This window comes from Strix aluco, chromosome Z (assembly GCF_031877795.1).
Source record: "Strix aluco isolate bStrAlu1 chromosome Z, bStrAlu1.hap1, whole genome shotgun sequence".
In the NCBI taxonomy this organism is placed as follows: domain Eukaryota; kingdom Metazoa; phylum Chordata; class Aves; order Strigiformes; family Strigidae; genus Strix; species Strix aluco.
Window position 1 is genome coordinate 79,270,701 of NC_133971.1, and position 27,356 is coordinate 79,298,056.

The 27,356-nt window shown below is 37.1% G+C and overlaps 2 protein-coding genes across 2 annotated transcripts; one reads left to right on the forward strand and one right to left on the reverse strand.

Annotated features, from left to right (window-relative positions):
- The first annotated feature begins 533 nt into the window (after positions 1-533).
- On the forward strand, positions 534-18,533 carry CCDC152 (coiled-coil domain containing 152). The gene is made up of 9 exons (XM_074812100.1): positions 534-560; positions 2,872-2,988; positions 4,965-5,070; positions 13,177-13,245; positions 14,285-14,349; positions 15,829-15,931; positions 16,605-16,732; positions 17,644-17,730; positions 18,245-18,533. Exons 2-9 carry the CDS (start codon positions 2,902-2,904, stop codon positions 18,365-18,367), a joined length of 768 nt encoding a protein of 255 aa, XP_074668201.1. The 5' UTR covers positions 534-560; positions 2,872-2,901; the 3' UTR covers positions 18,368-18,533.
- SELENOP (selenoprotein P) lies at positions 18,457-26,549 on the reverse strand. The gene is made up of 5 exons (XM_074812099.1): positions 26,450-26,549; positions 24,795-24,998; positions 22,940-23,152; positions 21,152-21,269; positions 18,457-20,257 (listed from the first exon to the last, which is right to left on the reverse strand). Exons 2-5 carry the CDS (start codon positions 24,983-24,985, stop codon positions 19,604-19,606), a joined length of 1,176 nt encoding a protein of 391 aa, XP_074668200.1. The 5' UTR covers positions 24,986-24,998; positions 26,450-26,549; the 3' UTR covers positions 18,457-19,603.
- Positions 26,550-27,356: the final 807 nt, after the last annotated feature.

Genomic DNA, 27,356 nt, shown 5'->3' on the forward strand with positions numbered 1-27,356 from the left:
CCAGACGCAGGAAGCAGGGCCTCGGCAGGGGCTCTGCACCTCAGCGCGGGGGCAGGGCGAGGCGGCGGCTTCGAGCGCCTCAAACCGCGCGGCACAACCGCGGGCCTGCGGTCGAGCCCACCAGCGGGCCGGCGGGGAGGGCGCTGAGGGGGCCCCCACAGGGTCAGTAGTGGTACGCTCCGCCGGGGCAGCCGGGTTCCCGCCTTCGGGTGCGCGCGCGCCGCTTTTTCTCAGCCGTCTGTGGGGCAGCGGGGCGGGTGTTGCCGCCCGGAGCTGGAGCGCCGTCATCTTCCTCGGTCTATCGGTTATGCCCGCGCACTGAGGAGTAAAAAGCAGTGCTTTGAGTGTTGCGTGCACCCGAGACCGTGAGAAGGTCTTACTTCTACGCAGGGCACTCTGTGTAGACAAACTTCAGGCGTGGGAGAGGGTCGCCAGGTCTCTGCGGGCGTCGCTGGAGGGTTTGCAGTGGTGCAGCTGGTGGCTCTGTCCAGTGGCGGTTGTCTGTGAAATTGGAGGAAGGAAGGGGATTCACCCCTCTTGTGGGTGCCACTTGGGTGGTGGTAAATTTGGTCTGCAAATCATGTTTTAAATGTGCTCAGGGTCTTCAAAGAGTGAGTGGTTAAAGCAAGGTTATAGTCAGTGCAAATGTCAGGTCCCTATCTTAAGAGTGGCATTCAGAATAATGATGACTATTTGAAATGCCTATTATTGAATAATTATTATATTCAATTGAGATATGTAGTTAAAAATTAATATCTACTCATTTTGGTTATAAATACAGGTTTCACTATTACATGAACCAAAAATAAAACCTTAAATTCCAAAATCAGATCATCAGCTACAATACTTTAAAAAGGATACTGAGAGCACATGAATGGTAAGGTGTTAAAAAGAGATTAAATGAAGGGGTCAGTTTTATGACAGTCAAAAATACATTTTAAATCTTTAATTTTCCCCCTAGTGAAATAAATATAGTTCAAAATAGGTGGGAGGCTTAACAAAAAAGCCTTTGGAAGACATAACACATATAATGATATACACAAAAATAAAACTGATGAGTTTTCCTGCTGGAAAAATCCAACATTAATAATACAACATACTATTCTCAATTTACTGTTGCAGTTCAGCAGGAGTTTTATTCCCAGTGGCACTGTTGCCTAATGCTGCCAAGTGCTGAGCACATCCGGCCTTCTGAGAAAACAAGTGATGCCATGGAATAAGGAAACAAACAACAGCACACAACACGGCAGCTCCCCAAACTCCCATCCTTAGTCAAAATTTAGAGGGTAAAACACAGTTTTAAAAGTAGGATGAAAAGAAACGGTGATTGACAAACAGATAGGATGCTGCCCATCTTAAGGACTGGAAAGATCAGGGCTTGGCATTCACAATGTGTGTTTCGATTACCAACTAATAGAATATTAATATATGTAGTTGTTATACAAAATTGAATGTATTAAGTATTTTAAACTCAATTATAACAAATAATTGCATTGTAACAACAGAGGTCATTAAGATTGCTAAATTAGTAAAAAATCACTAACTTAGAAGCATCAGTTCTTTAATGTTACATATATACTTAAAAACTGTTGATTAAAAAAAAGTTAATTAGACTTAGCTAATGAATGAATTTTACTCCCTCTGAGGAAACAGTGGATACAAGAGAAAAATTAGTATTAAACACAGAGAACTAATATCTTTATCTTACTGCTTTGGTAAGAAGTTACATGCACATAAAGACTTGTAAATATTGAATGACTGAGAAAATAATTCAGTTATGTCATTTTGGTTCCAGCTTAGTAGTTGTTCATTTACATACGTATTTCCACCTAACTTTACTGTTTCTGTCTGCAAGCCCATTCAGTTTCTGGGTAGTGCACACATTCTAACTTCTGGTTCATCTCTCTCATTGTAATTTTTTGTTATTTGTGAAAAGACAGTTCATACATTACCACATAGAAATTATGCTTTTGTCTGGAATACATGGTTTATCCGGTATTGGAATTTTTGTTCCATGGAGCCTGATGTTCAGAGATAGTTTCAGTATTTTTAGAAACATTCATAGTGTCTTTCAGTTCCATCTTGCAAATGTATGTTGAAGATTCTCTAGGTAGAGTTTCTCCTAAAAATTAGGAATTGTGTTAATAATCTGGAATTATATGGGGGCTTTTCCAAATACTGTCTTTTTGCTCATATGGTTTAAGTGCTGCAGTGTCTCATCACTAATGTTAAGGCAATTTTTTTATAAGAAAATGTGTAAGTAACTTGAAGCCTGAGTAGATAAGTATTAGAGCATCTACACAGGTAAAAGGTGTAGATCCTGCATTAACGTATGCCTGCTAAAATCACATTTACTTAAGTAACACTTTTTAAGTTAAACAACAAAATTTCATCTGTTGCCTCTAAAATACACACACGCACAGCAGAGAATAAGTAATAATTTCAATTGATTGAGTTTCCTACTCTTTAAAATGAGGACAGGATGACCAATCTGTTTTAGCAGCATATCTAAAGACAAATTGGTCATATCTTTCAAAAACATCCTGTATGCAGACTGCTAGTGTATTTAGATAAAATTGCATCATTGTGTCTATGAAAGTGGATTCAGGTTTACTTAATTGCAACAAAAATTTCCAAATTCAACCATATTATCTAACAGTTTGATACATTTTCCTTGGGCTCTCTGACACTCATTGTGTTTCCTAGAAATGCAAGATGTTAGGTTGGTTGAAGTTTAGTTTCACGTACAAAAATAGTTTTAATTTTAAAAAAAGTATTCTTTGTTCTGCTTACATTTGTGCATATGAAATCTTTTGACATAGTATGAATGAGAAATATATGAATTCATAGACCTATTTTTTATATATACAGTGATCGCCTGATTATATGGTCCAGAAATAAATGAATCACAGCCATGAAGAAACTATGAAGAAAATCAGTGTGGTGAACCTCGATAAACTTTTAGATAACTTCTCAGAGATAGAAAAGGTAAGTGAAGAAGGTAAATAATGTTGAGACTACTATCTATAAATATTTTGTGACATTTTAATAAGCTTTTTAAGCTTATTAATATGCCTTATAATACCAACTTTGGAAAGTGTTTGTATTGACTGTATCTCAGACTAATATGAGTAACTTTTGTGGAGTCTGAGAAGCCTTTGTTTCAGTGCTAGAATTTTAATGGTGCAGAGGCCAATTCTGGCTTCTCAGGAAAAATGTGGGAGTGTCTGTTTGTATCAGAAGCTGCTATTGGTGATAACAGTATTACACAGTTTTGCTGGACTAGCCATTCAGAAATTGTTCCTTGTTCTAGAAAAATGTCATTGCCATAGCAGGAGCATCTGTTCTCATATTCCATATGCATTGAGCTCTCTTTATTTTATGGATATGCCAGTTCTTAAGAGATTGATCCACTGAGGAAAATGAGTACTGTATTTCTTGTCAGACCCACGTTGGCCAGCTCTCTGGTGATTTCCTGATCAGTAAATCCATACTAGACATAATATAAAAGGGGCTTCTTAAATAAATTTAGCATTTCTCATGGAAAAAACATATTATACCAATTCCTATTGTAAGGAACTGAAAGAAGAAATTCCTCAAACATTCAACACAGTAAACCTCAAGGACAAGCTGTGGCCTTTGGATTAGTCTAAGGAATGTCACCCAAGGAAGCGGGAGTGTATCGAAGGATGCACCCCCCACTGCCTTGCAGTTGCATTGACAAACTCCTTGGATAAGCCTCAAAGGGAGAAATTGGGCTGAATAAAATCAGGTGTTTCCCCTCAAGCACAAGTACCCCTAAACTGGATACTTTGTGGCTCTACTGTACAAGCCAGACACCATGCTTGCCTTGCTAATGATTTCACACCTTCACCATGTAACAAGAAGTGGTAACAAGAACTGATAAGAGGTGATCACCTCTGGGATGACCAATAAGAAGCAGGAAGTCAGCAAAAATCTCTGGGAACAGAGGAAAAACCAAAGCTGGGCAGGGCGAATACGACCACCAACTCAATCAGAACCCATGCTCCACCTTTTCCCTCATCTCTCATGGAAATGAGTTTGTGCAATACCTGCCCCTCCTCGTCTAGTATGCTAATCAACTGATAAGATGAACTCAAAAGGGGACAGAAACTTTGCTGTGTGTGCACCCACCACCCAAGATTACCGGACCTGAGACAATGCTGGATCCAGGGGTGGTGATCCAGATTTTGTTGACTCTTTATCTCCTTTTCCTTTTCCTTTTTCCCTTCCCCTTCCTCTTCCCCTTTCCCCTCTCCCCTTTCCCCTCTCCCCTTTCCCCTCTCCCCTCTCCCCTTTCCCCTTTCCCCTCTCCCCTCTCCCCTCTCCCCTCTCCCCTCTCCCCTCTCCCCTTTCCCCTCTCCCCTTTCCCCTCTCCCCTTTCCCCTTTCCCCTTTCCCCTTTCCCCTTTCCCTTTCCTTCCCTTCCCTTATTAGATTTATAAGAGACCACATTGCTTATTAACCTTTTCCAAGTTTAAATTGTTCTCTACCTCAAGTGACACATTTTAGCAGATCATTCGGTGTCGTTTCACCCAAGGGGATCACAGAACCATTGCAACTGTCTGGGCTTCCAGTCCATGACACCTATTCACACCCATTACTCATGTTGGTGCTTAGCAAAGGCATTGACAGCCTCATATGCAAAGCAGTAGGAAGAACCTTGCTGAGGATCAATCCAGAGTGAGGACTACAGAATTGAGAAGAAACCAGTTTATAACTAGTGATGTAAGTCAGCATTCTTAGTTCTGCAGGGTAAACTAGCCATAGCACAGACTCTCAAGTCTAGCATCATTCTTCTCTGTAACAGGATTTCCAGAATGGCAAATAATACAGGTTTGCAGTGTTGTGAAATTTTAAAATTTTGTACTAATTTAAAACTCAAGATTGAAAACTTAAATCAAAAGGTATTAATATAACTTTAGTCTTTTTCCAATTTTCTAGAAAATATCAGAAATTAATGAAATAAATAACCTGCTGGTTCTTCGACTGGAAAAATGTAACAGGTTGTTAACATTAAGCCAATCAAAGGAAGAATCAGTAAAAGAAGGTAAGTTATTTTTTAAAAGCGATATGGTTTGTGCATATATTCAGGAAATTCTGAGAAATACTTCCATTATTTTCAGTCATATAAAATACAAAAATAAAATAGCAAGGATCTAAGATACTGTGTGAAAAGCAGTAATGCTTAATCTGGGGTCATGTAATGGAATCCATCTCATTTGCATAAACCAGATAACTTTAATCCACAAACATATCTTCAGAGCTGGGTTAAAATAACTATTTTCCAGTTGATGTTAATATCCATCCATTTTAAGAGATTTTTGAGTGCATGTAGTATCTATGAAATAAAAACCTTCCTTTTGTATTTTCTTTCACTTTTTCCTCTTCATCTTTTTTCTTTTGATTGTGTTATCTCATTTCCCCAGGGAAACAATGTGTTGACAGGGAAAGAGGGAGAGGATCAGATGAGCTTGGTACACCTGATGATGTTATTGTGCCCAAACGTTTACCTTTCCCATCCATACAGGCCTCTTGAGCTTCTAGTGAACTGCCACAGTTTACAAAGCCAGCCTTTTTAGGCAAACTAACATTAGTAGTTTTACTTGAAGTGCTAGCCTGTGACTTATGTTAATCTATAAGGAGCTCAGATGCCTGTGTAGAACAACAGGGTGAACATTTGGGAAAAGTAAGGTCAGCACTGACACTATCATGCCTCCAGCGGAGCTGTTCCACTGGTATCAGTGTGACAAATGTTATGTTTCACCTGGTCACCAGAAACATTTTGTCCAATGAAAAATGAGCCACATGCATTCTTGAATGCGTATTTTGCTGCCTCCTGAAATGTCAAAGCTTGCCTGTAATTGGAGATGGCATGTCAGACCGGTGGGCTGGTGCTCCAAGATAGCATAAAGAATTATATTTCTTAGCTGCTTGTGTGATTTGGTTTGTTTAGGGACAACCTGATAGCACTGTTTGAGGGTTGGAATATCTTTTCCCTGTAACATGCTGTCTCGTATGTTGAAGTTTTAGTGTTCCTTTTTGAATTTTGCTCACTTAAATTAATTCTGTAAGGACCTTGGGTATTGCTGGAATCTGTGTCTTGTTCTGCCTAGGCATTTGTTTAATTTCTAGAAGACTGAAAAGCGGTCCAAAGTAATTATTCTTTTTATCTGTGAGAGATTTAATCTCTAAAGAGGTCAGATTAAATAATATGATAGCCCATTTTGTGTTTATAACGTCACAGTCAAGATTTTATCTCAGTGACATATCCAATTTGGTCATAAAGTGTAAGGAATGGCATATAATCCTTCAAGGTTGAGTTCAGTTAAGCTGATATCACTGTTGTAAGTTTATTCCATAAGCTGTACTTGTGTTACTGACAGCTTTAATGTGATCACTTTTGGTCATATTTCTTTTACTTTGTATAGCAGATGTCATTATGGTGCTAAATAGTTATGAATGGTAATAATAGTTAAGAGGATTCTAACTGTTCAATGGAAGATAACCAATGAAATGGCATTTACTATTTTATAGGTGGGAATTATAAGCCTCTACATCATAATAAAATGTTTGCCAAATAGAGGAGGAATTAAAGAGAAAACTATTAAATTAATATTTTTTTTATTCTAGAAGTATATCTTTTCAGATGCATATTTGAAAAGAGAAATAATATCTTGAACTTAGCATAGATTTGTGGTTGCTTATTCTGTAGTTTGTAGAGTTGCTGAAGGGTGCATCTTTCTGTAGAACTTTAGTCTCTGACAAGCCAACTTGCTAAAAGTTAAGAAACAGAGTAGGAATAAACTCATGCTGGAGTGAGATTGCCACTTGCTTTCTCTTAGGTCTTCACTGGGACTTAAATAATTTAGTATAATTAGAAAAGAATTGGAAAAGCTATTGAGTGAGTGAAGTTTGCTAATGATGCTAATCTATTCAGTTATACCAAGAATCTCATGATACAGGATGACAAGTGATAAAAAGGGGAGATGAAAACCAGTAGCAGTGCGTTTTATATATAAACAGTGGTTGGCCCTAGTAGGCTACTTCTCAGGAAAGAGATCTTGGTGTCCATCTGGACAGTTCTCTGAAAATATCAGTGGTCAAAGAAGCAAACACAGTGATAGGCATGATTATGGAAGAAATAGAGAAACAAACATCATGTCCCTGTAAAGTCTGTGATTTTCATGTAATGTTATGGTCCCCACATTTCAAAATGGACAGTCCAGAGCTAGAAAAGATAACAGAGAAGGTGGCAAGGTCTGGTATTGTTAGGGAGGAGCAAGGGACAGGGAATCAGGAACCAATCATGTAACAAGGCCCACAGAGGTAGGGGCTCCACCAGCCGAGACTCACTCCCACCGTACTCATAGAGGGCTGTCCCAGTGAGGGCTGCCAGGGTCAGCCAAAAGTCCAGATTACCAAACAAGTATGTAGTGATGGAACACATCCAAGGTCAAGACAGGAGGCTGAGTCAGGATCAGGTTCAGAAATGGTAACAAGGGCCAGACATAGTCTAGTGATCACTAGCAGGTCCCTAGTGATGAGGCAGGTCTGAAATCAAGCCAGGAAGTCACTCCCTAAGGTCATGACCAGGGTCTAGATCTACATGATATGTGGCTGCAACACAGCTGCAGCGTAGCTCAAGGTAGGCCAAAGGCAAAAGCCTGAGCTTAAAAGAACCTCCCAAGGAAAGGAGAGGGAGCCATTTCTTCAAACAGCTTTTTTCAAGGTCACCAGCTGTACAATAAGTTGGCCTTGAGCTCAGCCAAACACTCAGGAGGTGGGTGGGGGAGAATGCCCTTGGGGCCCTCACAGGTTTTGTCACAATTTTGGAACATCTGAAGAAAGACTTAAGTTGGCTGGAAACTTTTCAGCCTGAAGAGAAAGAATAGAGCTGACATGACTCACAGCTGTAAAATTATGAATGGCATAGAGAAAGTGACTAGGGAATTAATATTTACTGTTTAATGTTGTAAGAGAACTAGATGGAAATCAAACTTGTTGACTGATTTAAAACAAACAAGAGGAGGAACTTTTCCATACATTACAAAGTAAAGTTGTTAAATCAATTCCACAGAAGCTTGCGGATAACAGAATTATAGATTAGTCCAAAAAGGTTAGAAAAATTGATGTAACAAAACTTAACAAATTTGTTAAACACAAAAGACAGTACCTGTCACTCAGGTCTCCTTTATTTTTGTGTTTTGGAAGCTGAGAGGATATATGAAGGATAGTGTTTATCCAGTTTTTCTTCCTCTTTCCTGAAGCATATTCTACTGGGTGCTGTGAAGTGGGATAGTGAACTGGATAGAACTTCAGAGACATTTGTTTCTCTAATAAGCCCAAAAGACAATGCAGGACAGTCATTCAGAAACAGATCAAGAGGCCTCATTATTGACAAAAACAGAGTGGAGGGGGTTTATACAAAATAGATTTGAAAAGGGGAAAGGTGGACAAAAAGAAGAAATTATTCTTACCATAAAACCGAAGGGATAAAATATAGCAGAGAAAGTGGAAGAGACAGCTCAGAGAATCAGAGCAGCTGGGATGACTGCAACAAGGACTGTGGAAGTAGAATGGACTGAAAACAGATGAAAGTCAGAAGAGAGATTTGAGTTTTGTAAATAGTACTGCCTCACTTCGATGAGATAAGAGTGAAATGATTTGAGGAGATAGTTATGCTGATATAACTGAGGAGAAGGACCTCTGGAGCTGTTTTGAAACACATGATGGGAAAAAAATGTAAATGGCAGAAATCCATGTAAAAATACCAGAGCAATCAGCATGAAATACGAACTAAAGTTTTAGCAGCAGAGACAGTCAGGAGAAAACAAATAATAATATTGAACTTCTAGTAGTTGTACAAATCAGTATGGATATAGATAGGAGGCAGAATTTTTGAAGACAGGGATTCTGGTCAGTAAGAGAGATTGCAGACTGTTAGTAGCAATAACAAAAAAAAGTGAAAAGCAGAAACTTGGAACAATGTGGGACTTCCACGGGGTGGTTCTGAAAGCTACTTGATGAGGAAGTAAAAGAGATGCCAAAGGGATAGAATGTATTTAGAGACTAAGGCAGTTATCATGGATGTTCTGTTAGGTTAATGTGCTTGCCAATAAGGTAAACACTTCCAAGTATCATGGCATGAAGTGCTTCTAAGTTTATATTTTTGAACTGTATTCATTAATGGTGGTCAGAAAACCGAGTTTCACAAACATTTTGGGCAGCAGATTGCCATAATCTGCAGCAAATGCTGTCAGAGGAACCTTCAGGTAAACAGTTACCAGGTTACTAGAGATCAGCACTGACTGTAACATTAAAAGTATTCAAAAGGACATTATGGTTGGCGTGGTGATTATAAATTATAGTAAGTATATAATGTTTCTAAAGCATTTTGCTTTTTCTTTTTGAAATGGATAGAAATGGTCTTTGCATCTTTATCACATTCACCCTTCAGAAGGGGTAATATCATACTGTGTATTCAGAATCAGAGCACTAAAAGTGTGGTGTCTAGTACTTTAATTCTTTGTAAACCCTTTTGAAAGCCAAAGAACTGTTAAAAAACACTCTTTGTTATTGACGAGATTATAGAGGGATCCTGTGCAGAACTGGAGAAGATGCAAGGGACCAAATGTATCATTCATATGTCCATTCTTACTCTGGCAAGTTATCCTAACAGACTCTAGTTGTGCGAATGGCTTTTATATGCTGATATTGCCAACTGGGACTTGGAAAAAAAGATTTCTCCTAGCCTTATGTCCCAAGATTGTTACTGATTGTTACTGATTTGTTATTAATTTGAGTGATGATTTTTGGTGATTTTGATAAGGAATGATTAGGACTAATCAATTAAGTGGAATCTCACAGAAATATCATTTTTTATAAAAGATAGTGGCGTAATGTTTTAAGTAGTCATAGAGATGTTATATTTAGTTTAAAGTAACCACACAACCAGTTACGCTGCTGGACGAGGTACCATTGTTAGACTGTTCGGTAAGGATGATTTATTGCCCTGTAGACCAGGTGTTTTAAAAGTTGTATTGTGAAAGGGCCTCGAAGCGAGTTAAAATTGCAATGAGAGCCAAAGTCCTTGAGTCAAGGACATTGGGGGGTCTTTCTTTTGAGTCAGTAGTCCGTGGTGGTCGCAAAAGCACTCATTTCAGGACTCAAGTGTGCATGACCGGAAGGAGATGGGAATAAGAAAATGAGTTACGGGAATTAGCATGTTTATGTATGAGAACTTGATTAATATGTATTACTGTATCCTATATAATCAGCATGCTACACGAGTTAGGTGTGCGTTGTTGGTGAGATGACTCCCCTAGCACCCAGCGGTTAATAAAGGGGTGTCTGCTTATCTACATCACAATTGTGTTGATAGTTTCCTTTATCCCGTTTTGGAGACAAGATGTTTCCCAGAACCCAGCTCAGCCACATTTCCTGAAAGTCTCATTTGAGGAGTTGGTCCAAAGGCAACCGAAATTTCTGGATTTGGACAGTGCATCGATTTCTTGATGAACAGTGTCAACACGCAGTCCTAATGTACATACATTCTCAAGTTGAACAGCGTTCTCAAAATTTAACACAAAGCAAATGAGTTTACAGGATAGGTAAACAACTCGGATTTAGAATGTAAGGCTTATCAGTAGACCACAAAACAATCCACAGAACAGCCAAGGAAAATGACCACATCCTGGTGAATGGTTCACATATGATTCCAAATAAACATGCTGCTTACAGCAGAGGAGCAGAGAGAAAGAGCACTATGGAAGGAAAAGCTGTTGTTCCACCTATACTGAAGGATTTGTGGCTACTAGTTGTGGTGGGTTGGAGGAAATGGACTTTTATCCTGGCTGAAAAACTCTTTGTTAGTATGAAAAATAGAAATAGGAATAGCATTTTGCACTCCAAGAAATCCAACAAGTGAGAACCTGAGGACTCCTTGATATCCTTTATTGCAAGAATTCTCTCTGTAGAACTGTTTAAGGTAAAAGAAGGCTGGCAATTCTGAAGGAAATGCAAAGGAAGAAAGAAAACGTCTAAAACTCAAGGGAGAGAGGAGAGTGAAACACTTGAACCAAAGATAAGATGCGAAAAGATGAGCAACTGAGCAAGTATATACATGTGCTGAAAGATCATAAATTAACTGTTTTGTTTTGATAAGTTTTTTGCCAAACAAAGGTGAGATTCAGGACCACAGTTTATGTTTAGTGTAAATCATTGCAGATCCACTTAAGACAGATGCAAGTCTGTCATTCTTGTTTTCTGCTCCTAAACCTTTTCTATGGTTACTAGATGGACTCTTGTGGTGCAGGCTAGAATTCTGAACTAAAATCTACTGTAGTTTTTAAAAAGAAAGCAATCACATTATTGTATATGGAACACTTAAGGTGGCTCTATTTAGCATCTTCTGGATTGCGTGTTTGTTGACTTAGTGTTTCAAAGGTAATAAAGGAAAAAGCGGTTGATGTAATTGCCCTATTAAAAAAGCCAATAGCCTCAATTATAAATGCAGATGGAAAAAACTGCATGAAATTATGGATACTAAACACAGAAAAAGAGCGCTTAGGCTGTTCAGTCTTTCTGCATGTAGGCAGCATTCTTTACAGGGAAGGAACCACACAGGATCCATAGCAGATGCTATGCCAGTGATCCACAAAGCTGCAACCATTTAGCAAAATTTTGCTTTTTCTTCCTTAATGTAGGCAAGCAAAGCTTGTGGGTTCCCAGTAACTTTTTTCCAGTCACAACTGTAATTACATAAGGGATTTGCCAACATACATCCTTGAAAGATAAGAAAGATAAGCAGATATTCTTGGGACTGGACAAAAGAGTGGCTTGCACCCAAATAACTGTGATTCATTGCAAGACTTAACTGCTGTCCTATTGTTTACTGAGGTGCATAGATGCCTTTCAAATTTGTGCATGAATTACAAGCATTTGGGTTTGTTTCCATACATTTTCAAATGGGAGAAAATTTGTAGTAGAACTAGTTGGTACAAATGGGCATGCTAACCTAGTGCTTCCGACTTTGAATAGGATTTTTCGACAAATGCTTTTGATCCAGACAGGAACTGAGGGCAGGCAATGCTTCTGTGCTGTTCGTGCACCCTCTGCTGTTCTTTTGGAAGCATGGAATGGGGGAATACAGCTGGCTAACCTACTCGGCTGCATGGAAAGTGGACTTGATGGAGGAACAGACTACAGATCAAAAAGATTGAATGGAAAACGGAATCTCTGAGCTGGGATCTTAATTCATCTTCCTGACTCCATTACTTGTAATGTAGTCTCTAATTATACAATCTACAATTTTCAACAGAGCTTTGGTCTTACGAGATGAGTAACTGGAAATTAAAAGCCACTTAAGAAATGCAGTGGTACTCTGGAAACAGAAAGAAAGGCTTTAAGAGTAAGCAACCTCAGTTTTAGTGTCCCCAAGTCTTCCCAGTCGTTGGATGTTTTGTAACTTTACTGTTAAGGTTACAAGGAGCATAAGGGTAATAGTTTTAATGAAAAACTAATGTTATATTACAGGCAGTCTATATGGTGTTCAAATATTAAGAATAAAATTATGAAATACAAATATGTAAACTGATAAATCACAAGTTGCATGTATATACATACACACACATTATTATTTTGTTTAAAATGAGGTAATGGGGATATAGTAGCATATTCTGAATGTCTCCAAGTTTATGTTGAGCCACAAGATGAATGTTAATATGCACTTAAAATGGCGTGAGAAACTGCAATGAGGAATAGTGTTGGTCTTGTTAAAAAGAATCTTGTCAAAAATGCTGTCAGGAAAGTAAGCCTGAGTTTCATTAATTACACCAAATTGCTCGAATGCTGATATGGGAAATGTCTATTATTGCCCAGAAAAAAATAACATCCTTGTTTTCTGGCTAGAAACAAGAATGTAATAGTTTTATGAAATTCTTTGTATTGCTTGATAAAATTCGTTTTAATATATTGTCAAACTAAAAGCTAAAATTAATCAGTAATCATGCAATAATAATTTATTTCTATAGTCAATAAAAATACTTAGATTAATATTTAATCAATATTCTTATAAAATATTTGAGAAAAGTTCATAAAACATTAAAATTGTGAAGAAATTATTAAAAAATACTGGGTTTTTCATTTCTTTTAGAATGTACTACTCTACAGAATGTGATAAAGGGCCTAACACAAACCATTGAAAACCACTGTAATGTGAAAGGTAAAAGCAAAAATGTTCTTGTATATTGTACTGTAATTTAGAATGAGCAGGCATTTAATTTTTTTGTTTATATTTACTGTTTTTTTCAGAGAGAGAAACTCACTGGCAGCAAAACATAAAAAAAATATTTAAAATCAATCTTGTGCAGATTTTGGTGCTCTATATGCTTAATGAATGCCTATTCCTATTATCCTACTTGGAATCCACATGTAAAAGAAGTCCTGTCTCAGTGAGGTTTTTTAATCAATAGCTCGGCTTTAAATTTATTTCAACATAGCACAGACAATTTTACAAAAATTGAGAAAGTGTCATTCAGGTGTTGAACTGTAGTCTATTAAAGTGTTTATGCATATTTTTTATCACTTTGTTAAACTAAAGAGTCTTAATCCTCAGTGTAATGCTATTAAAATGTAGCTGTTATCCATAAATACTTGACAATTACTCACTGGTATTTTAAAATATGTAAATATTTGCTATATATTTATACCACAGTATAGCTGTACATCATGTAGTTAATTTTCTACCCATTGTGTGTTTAAGGTGTATATGCATAAACATTAATAAACTTCTAAAAAATGGGAAGTATAGGGCTGCTTTTAAAACTCAAAGTGACTTCTAATAATAAAAAGAAGCATTATCAGCTTTTTCTAAATTCTGTTTTTGAGATACTACTTTCCAGCTTTTGGGAAACAAGTACTTAAAAAGTTGCATCTTCCAATTTGAAGCTGTTGTAGCCATTATAATAATCTTTTATTTTCTGAGCCAGAGAACTTCGCATCCTGATTTTCTTGAATGCTTCAGTTATCAGAAGGCTAAAGACAGTTCAAAGTAGTAATATCAGACAAATATTATGATTAAACTGTGAATTTTCTTGTTAAAAAAATGGAGACTGAGATTATATAGCTCTGTTAATTATGATTATCACGTCTACAAAAAAGTTTCCTAAAGTTCAGACAAGTCAAAAAATGAAAGTAATTTCCTTAATAATACTGTCAAAATGTACTTTTTAGTGTATCATATAGTTTTTTTATTTATGTAGATGAAAATGATAGACTGAAGGATACCATTCACATCTTGGAAGAGAAATTAAAGACTCGTGAACAGGTACATCACAAATGATCATTCTTTAGGTAGAGGAATAATATTTTATCTCTATTGTAGCAGTTCATATATCTTCATATTCTTGGGTCTGCTACCGATACTGTTATTGTTGTACTTTTCCTAACGTTTGTCATGTGGAAAAAGACCAGTGTTGTTCTCATGACAGTATCAATATGAGAATGTCTCAGAGAGTCTGAGAGGTGAAAACTAAGTGCTGAGAACTCTACCTCAATCTAAGATGCAGTTCTTTTTTTTTTAGCTGTATTTAGCTTTAAATTCAATGTTGCATTCTAAAATCTAATCCTTTGCATTAAAATATATTTTTGTGTGGAAATAAGGTTTTGATATTCATGAAGCCTGCTGTACTGCCAGAGAATCAAGAACTGTCTGAATTTTGTCTATAGTTTCTCTGGGAGTAAATGCTACGAAGATAATAGGTCTCTACTTTTTATCTGTGTCTCATAATAAATTCCATTTACCATCTCTCTACTTTTTATCTATGCCACTCATTTTGGGAAAGGAGGTAACACCAGAAGGGCTAGTCACAAGTCGTGTTAGTTCTCTGTGCTAAGATTGCTGATCTGTTTGTTACCTGGATAGGATCAGGAATCTCACTGCTGATTTTCTTTGCCTGTGTTTGTACTACGAGTTAAAATTAAATTTTTATACCAATAGAGCTGTTATCTTGACAGTTTGACAATAAGTAATGCCTTCTTCAAGACATGAGAAAACTATGATTCTATACATTACACACATGTGTGGGCATGGTGGAACATCCTAGTGTTGTTCTGAAGACACTTACTTGACTATCTACTATTACCACCAATCAGTAAGCGCCTTTGTGAGTGCCTCCGAGCATTACTCTGGTGAGTGGCCACCTACCAAGGTGGCTCTGACAAGAGCTTTGGAGGAAGAACCTCTGCATTGGCAGCTACAGCCAGTTCCTTGGTAATTCTGGCGTAGGTATTGAACCAAACTTACAATAGGTGTGCTCAAACTCAAACTTGAGTATCAGTGCCACCAGCATCACTACTGCTGATACACTGACGTTTCTACTGTATGAAGTCGTGGAATCCTTGGTATAAGCAATATTAACAAAATTCATATCTCAAATATGATGTTGTACAATCTTACAGTCAAAAATACATAAAACTAGTCACTTAATCTAACTGCAGCATTGTATCAGATCCTAGATTGGGGAAAGGGGGTGTTACCTGTACCTTTGCCTGTTCTCCTAATAAGTACCATTTCTAATTTTATATTAACTGATAGCTATAATACAATGAAATCTGTCACATTTTTCATCTGTGGACTTCAGCCAGATTGTGTAAGAAGTAATTGGGCATTTTGTATTTATTAGATCAAGGATAAAACAAGTACTGAATTAGAGAGTACTGTACATTTTTACATTATTGTTATGCTTTGCAGAAGACTAAGAGCACAGAAACCCTGAGATTTTTATGAAGCTTTTTACATTTGCAGGAATATAAAGATCAGATTGAGAAACTTATGATAGAAATTAAAAACAAAGAGGAAGACCACAAGTCAGAAATAACACAGCTGAACTGTGATATAAGAAAAAAATGTAAGTTCTCTGAATACTGAATGCTATAGCATTGGGTAAAGCATGCTGTAACCTGTAGGAGCTATACTTCATCTAGGACAAGTTCTACTTCTTAGTGGAAACATATGAAAGCCAGAATTGGACAGTCTTTAACTGAGTATTATCTTTGCTCAAGAGAATAGACAGTGGCAATTAGACAATAATACAGCAACACAAGATGAGCAGAAATTCCCAGAGAGGTAGAACAGACGCTGAGAACTTGGACCTAAAAATCTGAAAGAACAAAATTTTGGGTTAAGTGTTGACTGGAAAGTGGCTTTGAAGTATAGACTGCTGTTAAAGTGTTCCAGCTATGCTCAGGAGAATAAGACTTTTTTTCACAAATAAATAATACTGCAATGAAAAAAACCTGATTTCAATTCTAATTTTTTCCATTACTGGCATATCCTTGATTTTTTGGTCATTCATGTAGCTGAAAAAAGCCAAACTCTTTGTAAAATATGATGCTTCTTTAAAGAGACTCTGTCTTACTGGGTTGGGACAGGGTGGTTTTCATATAAAGTATGTTTTTTGCTTGAATGAAATTGTTTTCCTGACCTGCTGTTCAAGAAAGTTTTAATATTTGGGAAATAATGTTATTTTTCCATCTAAACATCTTCTATAATCATCATATTTGGTATTTCTGTGTTACTAGTTGAAGTAAAAGAAGTGGAGTATAGAGAACAGAGAGAGAAAAGAGAACTGGAAATATTAGAGTTAACTAGGCAGCTGAAAATTCAAAATGAAGAGAAGCAGAATGAAATAATTAAACTGCAAATAGAGGTATGCATTACAAAGCCAAGTTAAAGATCAATTGGGTAAACTTAGAAGAGACTGTGTAGTGAAAAACGTTAATTAGTACTTAACAAAGTAGTGTGGTAGAATCTAGGAAACTTTAAAAACTATTGTCTTTACAAATATCAGTGGCATGTGCTCCCTCCCATAATGGTATCTGAATCGCTTCTGCTCAGGAATCAAGTTCTGCCTACCATATAGGGAGACTGAAGTTTGCTGTGTTCTTGTTTTAAATTAAATTATTTTGAAAATTTTGCTATAATTTTTTTTTTTTAATGTTTCTGCTTATTTTTATTCTTTTTAATTTCTGAATGCTGGGAAGATATATTTCTTTACAAATTTCCAAGAGCTTGAAGACGTCTAATCCTGTGGAGATTCCAGTCACAGACTTCAACACGTATTTCATGCCTCTGGTTTTAAGCCACTCTTTTTACAGAAACAATTAGGGAACTACTTCAAACCTTTCACATATCAAAAAAGAAATAAGGTGTGAAAGGGTTCAGGCTGAGTTATCCTTGGAATGTGAGGGAAGGATGATGGTTTCAGAGGTTTTTAGCATCCTCTGCATTTTCTCTTCCTGCAGACATGTGGCTTTGGAGCCTTCAAAATTTTTTTTAGTAGTCCTCTTGTTCGCCTAAATTTATTTGGTTTATCATATTTGTACCATTTATTTTTTGCAGTATTTTAAGGCATTTTTTAAAGAAACGTAGCTTGTAATTGCATTCTTTTTAAAATAAACTTAAGTAGCTTCATTGTCTTAGGCCGAAATAGTAGAAAAGCTTGCAATGACTACTCTCAGGTACAAAATCTAATGTAAAAAAAGCGAAAATTATAGTTGTATTATTTAAAATAATTTTTTTCCTGTTGGTTCTTAATGTTTGGTCTTTTCCCAATTTCAGTTCAATGCTAAATTAGCAAGAGTTCAGAATAAAACAACAAAATCATTTGCAGATGCTTCTGTCTTTCCACAAAGTATCTATCGAAGGGTATGTATTTTAATAGCCTGCAGACACTACTGTTACAGCCTGTTTGAAACAGCAGTTCCCTGGGGTTCTACTCTGTTCTGCAATAGAACTTTGGGGATGGGGCAGTGGAGCTTCATGTTTAGGGGTCCATCTTACTCACTCCTCCACCCATCCCTCCCACCTCTAGACAACTTATTTCATGTCTCTGCACCAACAGTGATATAGCTGGGGTTCAACAACAAAAGACCACATGCAAAGTGGTTTTAGTACAGAATTGTTGACCTGGGAACTTAAGAGAGAACTGACATAAATAACTGTGACAGAAATTATATATGTGCATTATCATTTTTGTAGGCTTGAGACTTTGGGATGTCACAAAAATATGATTCTGGTGAAGTTATCTTTGTAATTTTGTGATACAAAATACTGAGAAAAATATTCTTATTAGAATATTTCTTATTAGTAACAGCATACTGTATTGTTACATAATTCTATGTGATGTTTAACAATGAAGCGTTTGCTTGCATTTTTACAGAAGCTGCAGCATCTCCAGGAGGAGAAAAACAATGAAATTGAAATTCTTCGAGACACCATAAGAAACTTAGAGCAACGTCTCATTAAAGCCCAAGACCTGCACTTGAAACAGAGGCGCCTTTGAGTAAATGACATGATGTATTTCAGTACTACATACATGAGAAATGGAAACAGTCTATTTTAAACTGTGCTCCTGAAAGTAAAAACAAGATATGAAGAAATACAGAATATTTTTTATTGAAAACGCTCTTGTCAGATATTCAGAGGCATGCATTCTGTGTATATTCAGGGCTACTTTCTTGCTAATCAGTATTCACCATAAAAAGATTCAGGTTTCGTAGGAGTAATAATTTCCCTATTAAACCATCATTAATTATGGTGTACACTTTCAAAGCAGTTTTCCTTTCTTGAATATTCTTCTCTTCATCCACGAAGCCTTCGAACAACTGTAATTTTACTTCAACTCCGTTAATCAAAGGTTAGGAATGCTAAGCTACACAGGGAGAAGTTATACAAGTGTAAGAGATATATTGCCTTACTAATCAATACAGACTTATCAAATTCAGCACTGTTAGAAACAAAGAGAAACATTAAACCAAGATTAAATTTGTTCTGACCCTCCCTCTTTTTGATACTGATTCTGCATGAAGAGTTGTTAACATTGCTTCTCACTTTAGGCACAGTCTTACTGATTTAGTGGGATTTTACAAGCTCTAGTAGTATGTATTAATGGACCCTGATACCATATCTAAGCCACAAAAGTTAAGCATATAAATCTGTTACTTTAAAATAATTCAATTACTGCTTCTATCTTACATTTGAGATAAAAAGTTATTTTGGCACATTGCTTAGAAATAAGCTTTTCTTGTACATAATTTGTATCCCCAGGTTAGGAAAAAAACCAAACAGCTTTTGAGTACGTTCTACCTTCTTAATAAAAAATGATTAAAATATCTCTTTTGGTTATCTTCTATTCTTGATTGCAAAACATCAGACAAGAGCCCCTAGGTCATAGTTTATGCTCCTGTCCTCACAAATGCAAGCAGAATGTTAGAAGAGAAACAAGAAAGACAAAGTAATCAAGAATGCAGACACCTTCCCAGTGCAACTGAAAAACAAACTACGTGTCAATTAAATTCCTTTAAATTATGAAGCTTTTCACTGATGGTATTTAACAGGTTTTGTGTAGTTCTAAGAGCTCTGCTCAAAAGTCTGCTTCTTTGCAGTATTTTAACTCTACGCACCTGTCTTAGTATGTTTTTTAATTGGGGGTAATAAGAAGATTAAGTATCTGTTAATTTTGCCACTCTCGCAATGACACAAATTTAGATAGTAGGACTCCCTTGCATTTTTAAGGTGCTTAGTTTGTTTTTCAGGCTCAGTTTCTTGCCTTTTCCTGTCACTGTCAGGTGTCAATAGTTTCACTTGCTCCTGCTGCTGGTGACTGTCAGGCAGCAGCGAGCAGACGTCACTGTCAAGATTCAGTGATGTCCTCTGCTAACAGCTGCCCATGTCACCTGCAAGAATTTGGAAGTGCTCCACGACACTGTCAAGTGACAGAATTTCCTAGCTCTTCAAACAGAAGGTGTCGACAATGACAGCATCAGCTACTAGAAGTTGAGTCTGATGCTGTCTGCCAACTTCAAGTTAACTGGTTTTTACAGCCAGTTTTCCCCTTTTTTCATAGCTTTTTATCTTGTGTTATTTCCACACTTTCTCCTGGAGGAACAGGGTCTACCTGTTCATGACTACCTGTCTGATCATGTCTGTTATGGCCAAAAACTCTATGACGCCGACCACTGTGAGGATGATGTCTTTGCGTTTCAGAAGGAGCCTGTCGGTTCTCGTTTTTGGAACGGTGACTGCCCTCACGATGGTGGTGGTGGTGGTTGTGTCTATGTCTGTGCAGGTTGTGGTGATGTGAATGTTGACCAGTTGGTTTGGGTTCTATCTCTGATAGCTTTTCATCGGCTTTTTTAGTGATGTTTTCACATGTACCATCAATATCGGGTTTCTGCAAAACAGAAGCTTGCATTAAATACAAAACATATTTAATTAAACTAGCTGTATAATATTAATGATCTTAACATTTTTGCAGAACCTGAAACCCAATTTTAAATTATTTGTGCTACTTTGCTGAAGAAAGATATGAATGTTATCAAAAAAACCCTCCTTTTACAACACCACTGATAACTGGACAGGGCTCTTAATGTAAATTTTTAGGAATTACAATCCAAATAATTGTTAATAAAAATATTATTTTTCTAGGATCCCACATCTGACCTGCCTGAGGCCTACATTTACCTAGAAAACTGGATTATGGGATCAAAAATTATTATTCTCATTGAACCTTTATGACTATGTATGTACTTTTCCTGAAGTCCTTGAAGTAGTTCTTATCTTTAGTTATATGTAAAACAAAGCTACCCTTCTTTTATAACAGTAACAATAATTTGTCACTTTGTATTATGACTTTTTTAAAATTAACTACTATATACCATGTTTAAATGTAAACTAAAAGGAATAGTAACTCAAACCAGCTCAGATTTGATTCACAGGTTTTAAAAAAAATTACTATTTAAGTACCTACCTGTCCCCAAAAAACTAGAGTAGCTAATTGGTCACTAGTTGTACATAACTCCAAAAACAGAATTAGCTTCCCAGATTGCATTTAGATTTCTGAAAATTATTTGCATTTCTATCAAGGGCAGGAATTCAGATAACCAGTCTATTATAAATCATAATTAATTCACTTTGAAAAATGTTTAAAAGCTCTCTGTCAATACACATTAAACATGTACATTCTAAATCATGTCTTTTTGCATTAATCATACTGAAAGTTTTTTTTTAAGTACCGGTCAAATCCAGTTTCCTTTCCTAGTATATACAGAATCAAACAAGAAAATACCGTGTAAGAGCAGTTTCCACACTTGTTTTCACAGTAGGCAATCTTAATAGATTCTTCTACATATTGGAAAGACAGGAAGGAATAGGGCAGACCCAGATGATACACTAGACGGCCACATCTAAGGAGAGAAAGAACTCTGTGGTTACATATACATAAAAATATACCGAAAATTAAATACCTCTTCTTATCATACCTTATCGTGTTCACATCAATCCACCCACACTGTACAGTCCCATGAAGAGTGTTTCTGTCCAAGGAGTTTACAGGTAAAACCAGTATCTGCCACTCAACTGCATCAATCAATAGCGTGAAGTGTGACTTCTGGCTGACGTAGTAACTATACTGCCACAAGCCTCTAGTTTATTGGCATTCAGATTAGCAAAGGTACACTCATTACAGACCTCTCTTGCAAACGAGGAGTGCTGTTTGCAAACATGGTTGTTGCATCATTGCAAAGAATGTTTTCATGCAACATAACATGTATTTTGATTGGAATGTGCATCACCATGCATCTGCATTAGTGATTTAGAGTGCATGAAGGGATTTTTATGGTGCCTATTTGCACCACGTCTGTACTTGAGTGTTCTGGTATGCACCTGACTACACAACTGGTATGTTCAAAGGAACTGGAGTAAATACGGAACTTGTACACAAGGGCACCTTGTTAAGTACCCCACCTGCAATGTCAACACACAGTCCTCCATCCTTACCTCCCTACCACTCCGCAGTGCACGTCTAGGACCAGCAACAGGCAAAGACATCATTGCCAATAAACGCACAATAAGGACATACATTCCTAGAACCATAATGGATCATGGCCAGACTAGTGCCAAACCAGTTTGTAGTGACAGTGTATCCTATGTGTTGACAGCACAAAACTGTTGAACCTTTCAAGTGCTGTGGGTCAGGTGTCAGCTCTGGGGTCCCTCCATGGACTACATACAGCCTTCTGTTTGTCTGTCATACGACAGAAACCTTCCATACTTAGGTGTATTTGCTGCTGTAACATGCAATCACTTTCTAAAGATCATTCCAGTTCTAGTTTCATCCCACAAGCCTAATTTAGCTAATGCGTTCAATTTCATCATATTACCAAAAAAAAGTTAATTAACTTTCTAATTCTTTATTAAACTTAATTATGCCTCAGTGCAAAGTGAGAATGTTCACTACAGTAATACAATAGTAATTAGGATGGACATGTTAGAAGTGCAGGACTTGTAGAATAATTTCCATCAGAACTGAAAAATCAGGATTTCAACTAAAGCATTATTACTGATTCTGCCAAAAAATACATGTCCCAGAATCCTATGATCAAAAAGCTCTTTTATTCCGAAGTCATAAGTTTCACCTAAGGACTAATTTTTCTGTATGGCTACATGACATTTTCGACAACTTCAGTCAAAATGTTTTCATGAGAACTCAGATAGCTTTTCTCACTTGCTTCTACTATCACATACATGGATGTAATGAAGTTGTCTGAAAATAAAATCAGTGCAAGACCAGACTCATGCTATCAAATTCTACACTCAGTTATATTCATCTAGGTCCACAGTAATTATAAAGAAAAATGTATTTATCCCAAACTAACTTAAGCAAAAGCAGACTTCTTTTGTAGTTTCCTTTTCCTCATAAACGCAAGTGCTTTACTTAGTGCAAATTAGAAGTTGATTATGTCTTTGTTGTGAGGTAACCAGGTTATTTGCAAATCAATGAAATAATATAGATATTTACAAAGCATTACTCTAAATACATACAAATATTTTCCTGTGTTCCCCTCTAAACACAGACCTGTCATAGATGAGAAAGTCATCTTTGTTCCCATTTAAGGTAGTCCAGACATCAGCTTGCTGTTCATCTTGCTGGTAGACAGTAATAGAGTCTGAAACACTTTCTTTCAGTAGGTGAAATTTCCTCTGGGAATAAGTTCCCTGATGGTTGACAATCACATATGAGATGTTGACCAGTCCTTCATTCTCTAACTTTACTCGCAGGTCCTCCAATCTAGTGGAGAATGTAAAGAAGACAAATCATAAGTCATTAGAGAATCTAAGATTTGCCACGTTCAACAAAAGTTAGTATGCTCCATTTTTGCTTTTATTACAGTGAATGTTGTTTTCTCCCAGTTTTAATGGCCACAGTCTAACACTATTAAAACACCCTTGCCATTTGCCATGACCATCAACTAGACTGTCACCAAACCAGACTCTACAATAGCTAATGTGCCACGGGTCCTGCCCTTGTAAGTAGAATGCAGTACTAAGCAGACATCTGTTTTCAGACTGAATGCAGTGTTATTTTTATTTCAGTTCTTTCACAGTCTTCGTGGTCCAACACAGTTAGTTTATCTGATGCCTTTATTTAAAGGCGGAGGTTTTGGTCACATAGTTGGTTAAAGAATGCGTACTATAAATGCAGCAGGAAGATGAATAATCAAGAAAGCAAACCCACAGTAAAAGGCCAGTAGCTTTCCCACTCATCTTGACACGGCTGTTTTCTATGACAACCAGAAAAGGGATGTTACAGCAACTGGGTCAAAGGGATGGCCATAGAATGTGTGCACAAGCTGTCTGGCAGTTATTCATCTTTCCCTATCACAAAAGTCCTTCTTTGCTCTATAGTACAAAAAGCTGCTTTCTTGCTGTACGATGCAGGTTTCTTTTCTTTTTGTTTGTATCCTTCCTATTGAATTTCTATAGAAAACTTTTTATTTTTTTTCAGTTTCAGGAAATAGTCTAGAACTTGAAAGATTCTTTAAAACCTTTCTAAAATATACAGACTTAAACCCAACTACCTTGAAAGTCAACCACAAAGCCCACTTTTGACTTTGATGGAGCCAGAGATTTACCACCACTTTTTCAAGTCTAGTTCTTAAAAAATTTGCAAAGCCTATTATAATATGAAGCTATGTAGCCTAGAGGGGGAAACTAAGATGCTATTAGAGTGACTAAAATCAAGCTCTGAAACCAGTACCATGAATTTTGAAACCAAAATTATTTCACAATCACTAAATCAATCCAAGATAAGGGCTGTACGCAACTCCTCTTTGGGTCAGCTCAGAATTATTTTCTTGCTGCTGTTACTGTCATGATACCCAATTATTTGCACAGAAGTAGGTTCTAGTAACCAAAGCATCAATATCCCAGGTCTTGTATGAAAATATAACACTGATCATTCCCTTGAATGCTTCATCTGTTTTTTGAAAGACCAGTCTTTACCTTATCTTCTGATTTTTTTTTTTTTTTTTTTTTATATCTAGGACCTCTAAACAGAGCTTGAGAAAGCATATTAAAAGCACATGTCTTGATCTGCCTTTTCCCCTACAGATCTTACGTAAGAAATGAGTGATTACAAATGTCCATTTCAGGTGTTCTAGCCATGTCAGATTATGGTCAGATTATTTCTTGGCTTCAGCATTTTTGCTACATGAATCATCTGTTGCTAACTGAAGCAAGGAAAAATCCGCGACACTGGCACAGAACACTCCTGCTAGAGTTAACCTGGTCACTAGCTGGGATGGCAGCAGTTGAGGAAGCTAGAGTTCACTGAGTGCATCTGTAGTTGGGCACATGGATTATCCTTAGATGGCATTAAAAAATTGACCAGTCATGTTTTAACAAAAACTGGGAAAGGGATTTGCGCTTACCTGGAAGCCTGCAACAGGCACAAGTATCAGCTAGCTTGGAGGAGAGCCACCACCGTCACTGAGCCCCTGGAGTTCAGCATTGGGTTCTCCTCCCCAATATGCCATTCTGGGGGCTCCCTGCAGTTCTGGATCTCTGTCCCTCCTCCTGGGAGGAGACAGAGAGCCAGAACTAGCCCCAGCCCTGCCCACATGGCTGGGCTTTCTCTGAAATGAGAGAAAATAAACAAAATGAGATCAACGCCTAAACAAAGTTCAGACTCTGAAATCCCATAACAAAACACAGCAGAATATTGGCTCTATTCAGTTTTTAAAAACCCTGTAAGAATAAATTTGAGCTACTTTGTTTACTGCTTGATCATATTTCCTTCATTTGGAAGTGGAGTTCTATAATAAACAGGCAGTATTTTTTCTGTTGTATGTAAACAGCTAAAAAGTGTTCAGAATAACTGGATTTTCTTTTAATGCTGCTGATCAGTCTACATTGTTCCTTCCTCTTTGTAATTTCTTCTTGACTGCTTTTAACACTTCAGTGATTTTAAAGTGGCCTCATTTTTTGTGTTTTGAAATCAATTGTGCTGAGCTAGTTAACACCAGTAAGAATCTAGACCAGTTCACTCCAGATTCCAGAGTAATTCCACTGATTTAAAAGTACTTGCAGCAACGGTGTATTTTGGTACACTGCAAGTATTAGAGAACCTGGCAGAAATTAAAAAAAAAAAAAAACAACTTAAAGATTCTTACAAGTCGGTCTGTAGTATTTGGATCCCATTGAGAAAAAAAATCTCTTAAGAACACAGGCACTAGAACAAATTTTGCAAAAACAGGAAATGAAAACAGTTTCAGGATTCCTCAGATCTTACAAAATCTTCTACCCACACAGTACATTTAATGTTTATAAAAATCAAAGCATGTGAGAAATTCTGTAACTATCTTTTCCTCTTATTCCATTAACATAATAATTTTGGCTTAGTATGTTCAGAAAACACTCATTACTGAGAACTACATAAAATTATAAAACTGGTCCCCAACATGTCCCACGTTGTGGAATTGTGTAATTTCACCACTCACATCAAAGTGACAGTAAACACAGAATGTTTTGGAAACACCAAGTTCTTATAAGTAACACAAATTTCATAGATCTTATTATATTCTTTAAAAAAAAAACCCCCAACACTTCAATAATTGATCTTTTAAAACAAAAGCCAGCTACTGCAAAGCCAACATAATTTATGAAATCCATCTGTCCCTGAAGTTTCTTTCCTGCAGTTCTACCAAAAGCATTTCAGGTACAGTACTTTGAAGATTAAATTGTGCTCCAATAGATATCAACACGGCCAGTTTCTTACTTCTTCCACACATCTGGAAAGCAGCCCACCTTTATATTCATTATAAACACATGAAACTCCTACGACATCTTGAGATCCTTCTGTGCCTTTATAGCCTTCTGCAGCACTGGCATACAGCACCCAGCAACAGCTGTCTCACCCTGTGAACTAGATGAGAGCTATGTTCTGAATTATACTTCCCTTCACATTTCAACTTTGTAGTTGGTTTCGAACGGAAATTTCCACAGACAGGCTTTTCAGCCAAAGAAACAGACACTCTGCCAGATCTTAAGTTACGAAGCTCTTTCATAGCAAAACCAGCAGACTTACCCTTTACTCCCCGCCCTCCTTGGCAGCTCTACTTAACTCCGCTGCAGAAGAAAACAGCATGGGGAAGAGGGCTGTGGTATTTATATGGCTCTTGTTTATCTCACTTTGCAGATACGGTTCAAAGTTCAGGGAGCTTATTCTGAACGACCTTGCAAGCAAAGCAAACCCCTTTCGCAAAAGTAGTCAAAATATTTCTCTGTTAAAGTAATTCTCAGTGGAAATCATTTATTGTGCAGAATGGCAGGGTATTTTTAATATAATGACTTTGAATATCCGGTTATGCAGTTTGTCAGCCACCCCAGTCAGCTGGAGGTAGTGGTACAGTCAGAGGAGGGGGGTGGGCCGAAGAGTCATTATTTTCTGAACACAGTGGTAACCACAGTGAGAGGGGGAAGGTACTTCTCTATTTATAAAAATGCTGAGCTAGTAGGTTTTTCTCTCATATGCTTTATCTGATATTTGCCTTAGAGAACAATGTACCCTGTCTGAGGACGCATGCAGTACAGAGCTCCTTTTGCCCAGCTGCTCTTGATTACATCACTGGGCTTTAAAGCTTTCTCTAGAAGCTGCCAGTTTATCAACTTCTCTTGAAGGTTAGAGCCCAGATCTTCAGTCATTTAAATCAGTGCAGCTGATTTGAAAGCCATGAAACTCTACCAACTGGCAACAGCCACTTAACTCCCTGTATTAGTCAAGTTTTCTTAACATCATCATCAACTGAGGTGTCTGCTGACATTCAGCTTAAATTGTTTCCTTACTCTCTTTCCTCAGTGAGAGAATTGTTTATGCACAGTATGTTTTGTTTTGACAGAAGTTTGCTTGATTTTAATTTCCTTCAATGTACATGTTGTGTGTGTTTATGGAGAAATAAATGCTTAAAAACTTGATGTGTCCTCAGAGTTTAAGG

Coding starts and splice junctions, on each gene's coding strand:
- CCDC152 (XM_074812100.1), top strand. CDS start 2,902: ATGAATCACAGCCATGAAGAAACTATGAAGAAAATCAGTGTGGTGAAC. Junction 15,932..16,604: donor CTGTGATATAAGAAAAAAAT/GTAAGTTCTCTG, acceptor CTGTGTTACTAG/TTGAAGTAAAAGAAGTGGAG. Junction 16,733..17,643: donor TAATTAAACTGCAAATAGAG/GTATGCATTACA, acceptor TCCCAATTTCAG/TTCAATGCTAAATTAGCAAG.